We start from the raw sequence: 12169 nt of genomic DNA on the forward strand, positions 1-12169 counted from the left end.
ATATTATTTGTAAACCTGGCACACTGGCTCACGCCTATAATCTCAGCACTTTGGAAGGCCAAGGCAGGTGGATCCATGAGGTCAGGAGTTCAAGACCAGCCTGGCCAACATAGCGAAACCATTCCCTACTAAAAATACAAAATATTCTGTGGGTGTGGTGGTGGGTGCCTGTAATCCCAGCTACTTAGGGGGCTGAGGAAGGAGAATCACTTGAACCTGGGTGGTGGAGGTTGTAGTGAGCCGAGATCACACGATTGGACTCCAGTTTGGGCAACAGAGGGAGACTCTGTCTCAAAAATAATAATAATAATAAAATAAAAATTTAAATATACGTGTCTTTAGATTATTTGGATTCTTTAGTAAATGAACATACATACGTTTACATCAATATATATGCGCATCAGCTGGGCATAGTGGTTCACGCCTTTAATCCCGAGCACTTTGGGAGGCCAACGTGAGCGGATCATGAGGTCAGGAGTTCACGACCAGCCCGGCCAATATGGTGAAACCCCGTCCCTACTAAAAATACAAATATTAGCTGGGCATGGTGGCACATTCCTGTAATCCCAGCTACTCAGTAGGCTGAGGCAGGAGAATCACTTGAAACTGGAAGGTGGAAGCTGCAGTGAGCCAAGCCTTGGCCACTGCATTCCAGCCTGAGCTACAGAGTGAGACTCGTCTCAAAAAGAAAAAAAGTATATACATATATAAATGGAAAGAGAGAGCGTACCTATTGCAGAACATGGTACATAGGAGGCACTCGGTCAACATAGAGTTTAATTAATATATTTACAAGACTGCTTCTATTAAGACATAGAATGTTTTACTTAGCCCTGCTTTGTAAAAACAAGAATTTTCATTAGTTTTTTGAGATGGAGTTTTGCTCTTGTTACCCAGGCTGGAGTGCAATGGCACGATCTCGGCTCACCGCAACCTCCGCCTCCTGGGTTCAGGCAGTTCTGCCTCAGCCTCCTGAGTAGCTGGGATTACAGGCACGCACCACCGTGCCCAGCTAATTTTTGTATTTTTAGTAGAGACGGGGTTTGTTGACCAAGATGGTCTCGATCTCTTGACCTTGTGATCCACCCGCCTTGGCCTCCTAAAGTGCTGGGATTACAGGCTTGAGCCACTGCACCTGGCTACTTTTTTTTTTTTTTTAAACGTGAAATAGAGGTAATTGTAAATGCTTTAAGACTCACTAATAAAAAAGCACAAATAATCCAGCCAACTAAGTATTCCATCAGAAAGCCTCATGTAGGACTAGTGGTGCTATTTACGTAGACCATAGATTGAATGATGCCTCTGGGATTTGTAAATCATGCAAACTGGCTTGTTACAGAAATGTCTGCAATAGTAGCTTGGACACCAGCCTAGCGCTCCATTGATGCTGAGGTTTATGAATCCTGGAAGAGTTTGAAATTGATGCCCATTAGGAGATTCTATAGGAATCTCTTTTCTTCATGAGTAATATGACAGTAAAAATTTGCTCATAATTTTAAACAAATTGTTTAAAAGGGCTAGGAAATTGTGCACAAAGGTTAAGACATAAAATGTTCGAGCAGTGTAAATTTCCAGTGTAGTATTGTAATTATAAATATGATACTAAAGAACCTGGCTATTCCTAAGCCCTAATAAAAATTACTTCAGCACCTACCAATTTCTTATGCTGTTAAATGCCTGCATTATTTCTTGAAATAGCGTTATTAAACAGTACTATCTGATTGATTGAATTTTTTTTTTTCCTACTTTTTAAGAAATCTTTTTGTTTTTGTTTTTGTCAGTAAATGTTTCCATGGCACATGATACTTCAACAGAGCTTCTTTCTCCAAAGAAAGATACAACTCCGGTTATAAGCAATATAGTGTCATTGGCAGACACTCATGTTACCTTGCCCATCATGAACAATGATGTCTTACAAGGTAAAAGTTGATGTTAAGATATTTGACATAAATATTGTTTTGTCACACTTGATAAATCTCTATATGCTAAATTTTCTTTTTCTTGTATGAAATGAGCAATTACAGTTTATGATGCTATTTTATAGGATATAGTATAATATCTTGAATTTATGCTCTATTTTAACAGATACAGTTTCTTCAGTAACAGCAGATGTCATTGTGGATGTAAGTTTTATTTTAACTTTCTTTTTTACCATGGTCTTTTTTTAATAAGCGGATTTTTTTTTTGTTTTTGAGGTGGAGTCTTGCTCTGCCACCCAGGCCGGAGTGCAGTGATGCAATCTTGGCTTACTGCAACCTCCGCCTCCCAGGTTCAAGTAATTCTCCTGCCTCAGCCTCCCTAGTAGCTGGGATTACAGGCTCCTGCCATCAGGCCCGGCTACTTTTTGTATTTTTAGTAGAGATGGGGTTCCCTATGTGGGTCAGTCAGGCTGGTCTTGAACTGCTGACTTCAGGTGGTCCACCCGTCTTGGCCTCCCAAAGTGCTGGGATTACAGGTGTAAGCCACCACACCCAGCCCAGATTTTATATATATACATATATAGTGTGCATGTGCTCGTGTGTGTGTGTGTGTGTGTGTAAATTGTTTAAACAGAAGTTATTTTTTTACTCTGGGTTCTTCTTTTAAAAAATTACTTCCAATGCAAAGGAAAAAAAGAAAAGAAAAAAAAATTACTAAGCCATTTGAGTCATCTGAGCGATAAAAATTTATTTTGTATATAATTATGACAATTACATACCAAAAGGTCCTTCAGACATTTAATTCTGAATCTAGATTGCAAATAAATAAGTTATACATCATTATTCATGTTTCCTTCTAGTGGAGCTCATACTATAACTCGGTCATTTATTTTACTGTGTAATTAGAGTAAATATATTTGGTATTTTAATTTATTTTTGAAAACTGTTATAACAAGTGTTCTTTGCTCATTTTCTCCCAAAGCTTTCTAAGAGTTCACCTAGTAAATCCAGTAGTGGTACTGCTAGTAATAGTATGGAACAGCCAAGTCTCTCACCATCTTCATCAGTATTCAGTCAACATGCAATTGGTTCCAGTGTAGAAGTACAAAAAGATAAAGTGTCAAACCAGGATCCTGCATGTAATATGAAATCTATGAAAATAAGTGATGAACCATGTAACCCAAAATGTACATCCAAAGTACAGAAAGTTAAAGGTAAATCACGAAGTATTAAAAAATCTTGTGCAGATTTTCAGTGTTTGGAAAACAGTAAAAAAGATGTGACATTCTGTTATTCATGCCAGTTGTTCTGCCAAAAATATTTTAGCTGTGAAAGAGAGTCATTTGCAACCCACGGAACTTCAAATTGGAAAAAAACTCTGGAAAAATTCAGAAAGCATGAAAAAAGTGAAATGCATTTGAAGTCATTGGAATTTTGGAGAGAATACCAGTTTTGTGATGGAGCTATCAGTGGTGATTTATCTATTCATTCGAAACAGATTGAGGGAAATAAAAAGTACCTAAAGCTTATAATTGAAAATATTTTATTTCTTGGAAAGCAGTGTTTACCCTTAAGAGGAAATGACCTGTCTATTTCATCTGTGAATAAAGGCAATTTTTTAGAATTGTTAGAAATCAGAGCAAAAGATAAAGGAGAAGAAATATTTCGACTTATGAATTCACAAGTTGACTTCTATAATAGCACACAAATTCAAAGCGATATTATTGAAATAATAAAGACTGAAATGTTGCAGGATATTGTGAATGAGATCAATGACTCCCCAGCGTTTTCAATAATATGTGATGAGACAACCAATAGTGCCATGAAAGAACAGCTGTCAATTTGTGTAAGATACCCGCAAAAATCATCAAACGCTATCTTAATTAAGGAAAGATTCTTAGGTTTTGTTGATGCTGAGGAGATAACTGGGACCCATTTATATAGGACTATCATAACTTATCTGCAGCAAATTGGGGTTGATATGGATAAAATACATGGCCAGGCCTATGATAGCACCACTAATTTGAGGATAAAATTTAATAAAATTGCAGCAGAATTCAAGAAAGGAGAACCAAGAGCTTTATACATACACTGTTATGCCCACTTTTTGGATTTAGCAATAATTAGGTTTTGTAAAGAAGTAAAAGAACTCCGAAGTGCTCTAAAAACTCTCAGTTCTTTGTTCAACACTATTCGTATGTCTGGGGAAATGTTGGCAAATTTTCGAAACATTTGTAGGCTAAGTCAAAACAAAACATGCAAGAAACATATATCACAATCATGTTGGACAGTCCATGATCGTATATTACTATCTGTGATTGACGGTCTTCCGGAGATTATTGAAACATTGGAAGTTATAGCAAGCCATTCTTCAAATACAAGTTTCGCTGATGAATTGAGTGATTTGCTGACATTGGTTTCCAAATTTGAATTTGTCTTTTGTTTGAAATTTCTGTATCGAGTGCTAAGTGTTACAGGAATTCTTTCCAAAGAGCTTCAAAATAAAACCATAGACATTTTTTCTTTGTCTTCAAAAATAGAAGCAATTTTGGAATGTTTATCATCTGAAAGAAATGATGTATATTTTAAAACAATCTGGGATGGAGCAGAGGAGATATGTCAAAAAATAACGTGTAAAGGTTTTAAAGTTGAAAAACCTTCTCTTCAGAAAAGAAGAAAAATTCAGAAATCAGTAGATCTTGGCAATTCAGATAATATGTTTTTTCCTACTTCAACAGAAGAACAATATAAAATTAATATCTATTACCAAGGATTAGATACTGTATTACAAAATTTAAAATTATGTTTTTCAGAGTTTGATTATTGCAAAATAAAGCAAATTTCAGAACTCTTATTTAAATGGAATGAACCATTAAATGAAACAACAGCAAAACATATTCAGGAATTTTATAAACTTGATGAGGACATTATCCCAGAACTTAGATTTTATCGACATTATGCAAAACTCAACTTTGTCATAGATAATAATTGCATAAACTTCATCAGTCTTGGCTATTTGTTTATTCAGCATGGTCTTCACAATAATATTCCTTGCCTCTCAAAGCTATTATATATTGCTTTGTCTTGGCCAATTACTTCAGCAAGTACTGAAAACTCATTTTCTACCCTGCCTCGTCTCAAAACATATTTATGTAATACCATGGGACAAGAGAAGCTTACTGGCCCAGCCCTAATGGCTGTTGAGCAGGAATTGGTAAATAAACTAATGGAGCCTGAAAAACTCGATGAAATTGTGGAAAAGTTTATCAGTCAGATGAAAGAAATATAACACTTGCTCATTTGAACTTAGACTTGTATTTCTGTTGGAATGTTTTTATTTCAAAATTGTTCAAAATTCAAAAACCATAGAACAATATACAGTGAAGTCGCCTTCCCTCCTTTAGAACTCATTTTCTCTTCCTGAAAAGTGTTATCTGTTCCCTAAATATCCCTCTAGAGATATTTTTCCTAAGTGGTATTATATAGTGTACACTGTTCTTCAGCATGTCTTTTCCATGTAACATTTTTGAGATTGTCTCATGTCATTACATGAAGAGTTTTTTGATTCTTTGTCTATAACTGCAGATTTTGTATGAAAAATGTAGGGCCTACCATAGTATATTTGAGTAGTCCCTACTGACATTTTTTTTTCTAACCTTTGCTATTATAAATAATGATTCATAGGCCGGGCGCGGTGGCTCAAGCCTGTAATCCCAGCACTCTGGGAGGCCAAGACGGGTGGATCACAAGGTCAAGCGATCGAGACCATCCCGGTCAATGAGGTGAAACCCCGTCTCTACTAAAAATACAAAAAATTAGCTGGGCGTGGTGGCGTGTGCCTGTAATCCCAGCTACTCAGGAGGCTGAGGTAGGAGAATTGCCTGAACCCAGGAGGCGGAGGTTGCGGTGAGCCGAGATCGCGCCATTGCATTACAGCCTGGGTAATGAGCGAAACTCCATCTCAAAAAAAAATAAATAAATAAATAAATAATGATTTATTTTATAACCTTGTATGTGGGTCATATTGCACCATGAGTAAGTTACTGTATGCTGGAAATCTAACATTAGAATTACTGGGTCAAGATATGTGCATTTTTACTTTTGATAGATATTGGCAAGTTGCCATCTATAAGGATTGTGCCAGTTTGCAGCCCCACCCACAATGCATGAGAGTGCCTATTAAATCTTTATCAGTGTTATCAAATGTTTTGATCTTTCCCAATCTGTTAGTTTAAAAAGGGCATTTTAATCCCAGTGGTATTTTTTATATTCACTTAAGAATAAGGTTGGGGACTGATGGTGGTGGCTCGCACTTTAAATCTCAGCTCTTTGAGGGCCTACACAGAAAGGAAGGTCACTTGAGGCCACGAGTTCAAGATCAGACTGGCAACATATTAAGACCCCATCACTACAGTTTTTTTTTAATTAGCAAGGTGTGGTGGTGCATACCTGAAGTCCCAGCTACTTGGGAGGCTGAGGCGAGAGGATTGCTGAAGCCCAGAAATTGAAGGCTGCATGAGCCACAATCTCACCACTATGCTCCAGAGCCTAGGCAACAGAGTGAGACCTTATCTCTTTAAAATAAACAAAAATAAAGTTGGATATCTTTGTTTGAGCCATATGTATTTACTTTTTTGTAAACTGTCCTGTTTAAACATTAAAATCAATGCTGTGTTTTTGGTTTACACATTTCAGCTGGATGACAAATTAGGTTACTTTATGTCTGTCTTTTTTGTTCATGCCAAGACTGTGAGGGAGTTATACCCTTCCTGCATGAAGTAAACTAGCCTCGCTGAGTGGAAAAAAAAAATTATGTTTATCACCAAGACGTACTTTATAGCCTAGGCTAGGGTGTATCTTAATTAATTTTTCATCTGCCCTTAAAAATAATGTGTGTTCTGCTGTTCGGTGGAGTAGTCTATAAATATCAATTAGGCCAGCATGGTGGTTCACGCCTGTAATCCCCATGCTTTGGGAAGCTGAGGCTGGAAAAATCACTTGAGGCTTGAGGCTAGGAGTTCTAGACCAGCCTGAGCAATATAGTGAGACCCTGTCTCTACCAAAAAACAAACACGAAAAAAACTTGGCATGGTGGCATGTACTTGTAGTCCTAGCTACTTGGCAGGCCGAGCTGGGAGGATCACTTGAGCCTAGGAGTTTGAGGTTATTACAGTGAGCTATAATCATAGCACTGAACTTCCAGCCTGGGTGACAGTGGAAGAATCAGTCTCTAGAAAAAATAGGCCGGACGCAATGGCTCACACCTATAATCCCAGCACTTTGGGAGGCCGAGGTGGGTGGATCATGAGGTCAAGATATCAAGACCATCCTGGTCAACACGGTGAAACCCCGTCTCTACTAAAAATACAAAAATTAGCTGGGCATGGTGGCGCACACCTGTAGCCCCAGCTACTTGGGAGACTGAGGCAGGAGAATTGCTTGAACCCAGGAGGCGGAAGTTGTGGTGAGCTGAGATTGCGCCATCGCACTGCAGCCTGGGTAACGAGCAAAACTTCGTCCCAAAGAAAAAAAAATTCATGTACATATTTTTTGAGACAGTCTTGCTCTGTCACTCAGGCTGGAGTGCAATGGCACAATCTTGGCTCACTGCAGTCTCTGCCTCCTGGATTCAAGTGATTCTCCTGCCTTAGCCTACTGAGTAGCTGAGATTACAGGTGCCACCACCATGCCCAGCCAATTTTTGTATTTTTAGTAGAGATGGGGTTTTACTATGTTGGCCATGCTGGTCTCAAACTCCTGACATCAGGTGATCTGCCGCTTCAGTTTCTCAAAGTGCTGGGATTACAGTCGTGAGCCACTATACCTAGCCCCCCAAAAAGTTATAAATATTAACTAGGTACTGTTCAGTTTTCTTATTTGCTGATTTTCTCAATAGCATAATGATTATGAAAGGATACTGAAATCTCCAGTCTTAATTATGAATTTCTCTGTTCCGGCAGTTCTAGCAGTTTGGCTTTGTGTATTTTGAATCTTTATTATTAAGTGTGCAATGTTTAGAACAGGTATGTCTTTTTTATTTTTAATTTTTAAAGACAGGGTTTCAGGCTCGTCTCAAACTCCTGACCTCAGGTGATCCACCCATCTCAGCCTCCCAAAATGCTAGGATTACAGGCATGAGCTGTGCCCAGCCCAGGTATGTCTTTAGTTTGGTTTTATTTTTTGGGACAGAGTCTCACTCTTGTTGCTCAGGCTGGAATGCAGTGGCAATGATCTTGGCCCAAAGCAACCTCTGCCTCCCAGGTTCAAGTGATTCTCCTGCCTCAGCCTCCCGAGTAGCTGGGATTCAGGCACCCACCACCATGCCTGGCTGACTTTTGTATTTTTAATAGAGATGTGGTTTCACCATGTTGTCCAGGCTGATCTTGAATTCCTAACCTCAGGTGATCTGCCTGCCTCAGTCTCCCGAAATGCTGGGATTACAGGTGTGAACCACTGCACCTGGCCTTGGAACAGGTTATGTCTTTTGTTTTGGTTGAACTGTGTCCCCTAGAAAGATGTTGAAGAGCCTGGCATGGTGGCTCACACCTATAATCTCAGTTACTCAGGAAGCTGAGGCAGGAGGATTGCTTGAAGCCAAGAGTTCAAGACCAACCTGGGCAACATAGCAAGACCCTCATCTCTTAAAAAATAAAATTTAAAAAAAGGTCTTGAAGTCCTAACCCCTAGGACTTGCTAATGTGACTTTATCTGGAAATAAGGTATCTGCAGATGTAATCAAGTTAAGATGAAGTTATTAGGGTGAGCTCTAATCCAATTGACTGGTAACCTTATAAGAAACAAAGACAGGAAGAATGTCATGGGATGACAGCGGGGCAGAGATGGAGTGATGTGCCCACAAGCCAAGGATTGCTGGTGACAGGCCTCTTGATGAAAGTGCCCTCTTTATCCCAGGTAACAGTCTTTACTCTGAAATCTACTGTTTTGTACTGACATAGCTCCCATGCCAGTTTTCTCTTTATTGCTCTTCTTATGGTCTATCTTACTCCATTATTTTACCTCTTTTTTCCTGTGTGTGTGTTTTTTTTTTTTTTTTTTTTTTAAGACAGAGTCTTATTCTGTTGCCTAGGCTAGAGTGCAGTGGCATGATGACGGCTCTCTGCAGCCTCTACCTCCACCTCCCAAATAGCTGGGACTACAGGTATATGCTACCATGCCTGGCTAATTTTTGTATTTTTTGCAGAGATGGGGTTTTGCCATGTTGCCAGTTTGGTCTTGAACTCCTGGGCTCAAGTGATCTGCCCACCTTGGCCTCCCAAAGTTCCGAGATTACATAAACCACTGTATCCGGCCAATTTTACTTTTAACTTTTTTTTTTTTTTTTCAGACGGAGTCTCGCTCTGTTTTCCAAGCTGGAGTACAGTGGCACGATCTCAGCTCACTGCAACCTCTGCCTCCTGGGTTCAAGTGATTCTCCTGCCTCAGCTTCCCAAGTAGCTGAGATTGCAGACACCCACCATCACACCCAGCTAATTTTTTTTATTTTTAGTAGCAATGGGGTTTCACCATGTTGGCCAGGTTGGTCTCAAACTCGTGACCTCAGGTGATCTGCCCACCCCAGCCTCCCAAAGTGCTGGGATTACAGGCATGAGCCACTGCACCCGGTCAACAATATTATTATTTAAGAGACAGGGTTTTGCTCTGTCACCCAGGCTGGAGTGCAGAGGCATGATCTTGGCTCACTGCAGCCTCAACCTTCTGGACTCAAGTGAACTTCCCTTCTCAGCCTCCTATCTAGGTCTATAGACGTGTGCCACCACGCCTGGCTAATTTTAAAATTTTTGTATAGACAGGGTCTCGCCGTGTTGCCAAAGCTAGTCTCAAAATGCTGGCCTTAAGTGATCCTCCCACCCTGGCCTCCCAAAATGCTGGGATTATTGGTAGGAGCCACTGTACCCTATTATAAGGGTACACACCTAATTATTATGTTATTAAAATATAAGCCTATTTTAATTTTTGTCTACTTTTATATTTAAGGTGCCCTTCATGTAGGTGGCATATAATTGGGTGTTTTTCAATTCAGTACGATCTGACAATCTCTGGTTTTTAATTGGGATGTTTAGAGCATGTACATCTAATGTGGCCAGGCATGGTGGCTCATGCCTGTAATCCCAGCATGTTGGGAGGCCAAGGTGGGCAGATCCCCTGAGCTCAGGAGTTCAAAGGCTGGCCTGGGCAACATAGACCTAATCTCTGCAAAAAAAAAAAAAAAAAAAAGCAAAAAATAATCTGGGTATGGTGGCATGCACCTGTAGTCCCACCTACTTGGGAGGCTGAGGTGGGAGAGTTACTTGAGCTTGGGAGGTCAGGGATACAGTGAGCTAAGATTATGTCACTGTACTTTTTTTTTTTAAGATGGATTCTTGCTCTTGTTACCCAGGCTGGAGTGCAATGGCACGATCTTAGCTCACCACAACCTCCACTTCCCAGGTTCAAGTGATTATCCTGCCTCAGCTTCCCGAGTAACTGCAATTACAGGCATGCCCCACAATGCCGGCCAAGTTTTTTTTTTTTTTTTTTTTTTTGAGACGGAGTTTTGCTCTTGTTACCCAGGCTGGAGTGCAATGGCGTGATCTCGGCTCACTGCTACCTCCGCCTTCTGGGTTCAAGCAATTCTCCTGCCTCAGCCTCCCGAGTAGCTGGGACTACAGGCGCGCACCACCATGCCCAGCTAATTTTTGTATTTTTAGTAGAGATGGGGTTTCACCTTGTTGAGCAGGATGGTCTCGATCTCTTGACCTCGTGATCCACCCGCCTCGGCCTCCCAAAGTGCTGGCATTATAGGCGTGAGCCACCGCACCCGGCCTTTTTTTTTTCTCTTTTTTTTTTTAAGACGGGGTTTCACCATGTTGGTCAGACTGGTCTTAAATTCCCGACCTCAGGTGATCCGCCTACCTCGGCCTCCCAGAGTGCTGGGATTACAGGCGTGAGCCACTGCATCCAGCCTTTTGTTTGTTTGTTTGTTTGTTTGTTTTTTTCATTTGTTTTTTGTAATTGTGTATATGTAACATTAGCCAAAAGTCAATAAATTTTTATTTAAGGAATTTCATGTTATGATTTCTTTACTGTCCATCAGGGTCACTTTAGATCCTCTAAGGAGCCGAAATGAAAAGATTTATGTTCAAGTTATCCCTTTTTAATGAAACTAATGCTTATTTTAATCCAGTTGTTTCAGCCCATAATTCTTTTATTTTGGCTTCTGTCATCTCCTTTTAATATGGATATACCGATGAAGACTTCAAAATTCACCAAGAATCTTTGGTATCTAATTTCTTCAACCAATTTACTTTTTATTATAGGTGCTCCTTTTTTATTATAGGTGGTGGATCTGCCTGGTTTTCAATTTGACACCCTCTCTTGGTTCAAATCATACTCATTCCTAAGGGATCACAAGAATAGTACAGGTGTGGAAATACACCAGTATGTTTAACTCCAGACATCACGTTCTCAAGATAAAAGCCTTTAAAAAACAAAAAGCCATCTTATATATCAAGTCAACATGAAATTGGAATGCAAAAGTAATACTTCTGAGGATTTCTTTCATATCCCCTCCTATTTATTCTACAGTCCTAGAATCAATCTTTTTAAATTAAGAGACAGGGTTTGGGCCAGGTGCGGTGGCTCACGCCTGTAATCCTAGCACTTTGGGAGGCCGAGGCAGGTGGATCACAAGGTCAAGAGATCGAGACCATCCTGGTCAACATGGTGAAACCCCGTCTCTACTACAAATACAAAAATTAGCTGGGCATGGTGGCGCACGCCTGTAATCCCAGCTATTTGGGAGGCTGAGGCAGGAGAATTGCTTGAATCTAGGAGGCGGTGGTTGGGGTGAGCCGAGATCGTTCCGTTACCCTCCAGCCTGTGTGACAAGAGCAAAACTCTGTCTCAAAAAAAAAAAAAAAAAATAGGTTCTGTCTTTGTTACCAAGGCTGGAGTACAGTGGTGCCATCAAAGCTCAGTGCAGCCTCCAACTCCTGGGCTGAATCCGTTTGCCTCAGCCTCCCATTCCTGAGTAGCTGCAAGTACAGGCACATGCCCCAATACCCAGATAATTACTAAATTTTTGTGGAGATGAGGTGTTTGTCACTTTCTTGCCCAGGCTAGTCTGGAACTCCTGGCTTTAAGCAATACCCCCACCTCAGTGTGGGGATTGCGAGCTTGAGCCACTGGGCCTGGCTTGGAACCAACCTTTATAGCTATCAATACTCCCATCAGTTAACTGTCTCAAGTAT

General features: G+C 40.2%; 1 protein-coding gene across 25 annotated transcripts in view; it reads left to right on the forward strand.

Annotated features, from left to right (window-relative positions):
• ZMYM1 (zinc finger MYM-type containing 1) overlaps nucleotides 1-6534 on the forward strand; it is a 34816-nt gene extending 28282 nt beyond the window's left edge. For all 25 annotated transcript variants that reach the window (XM_078331176.1, XM_054259120.2, XM_078331166.1 and 22 more), the window contains 3 exons: nucleotides 1782-1919; nucleotides 2086-2123; nucleotides 2902-6534. In XM_078331176.1, the coding sequence (XP_078187302.1) occupies nucleotides 1782-1919; nucleotides 2086-2123; nucleotides 2902-5208 (2483 nt within the window). In that variant the 3' untranslated portion in view covers nucleotides 5209-6534. The remainder of the gene's footprint in view (nucleotides 1-1781; nucleotides 1920-2085; nucleotides 2124-2901) is intronic.
• Nucleotides 6535-12169: the final 5635 nt, after the last annotated feature.

This window comes from Callithrix jacchus, chromosome 7, assembly GCF_049354715.1.
Source record: "Callithrix jacchus isolate 240 chromosome 7, calJac240_pri, whole genome shotgun sequence".
NCBI classification, from domain to species: Eukaryota; Metazoa; Chordata; class Mammalia; order Primates; family Cebidae; genus Callithrix; species Callithrix jacchus.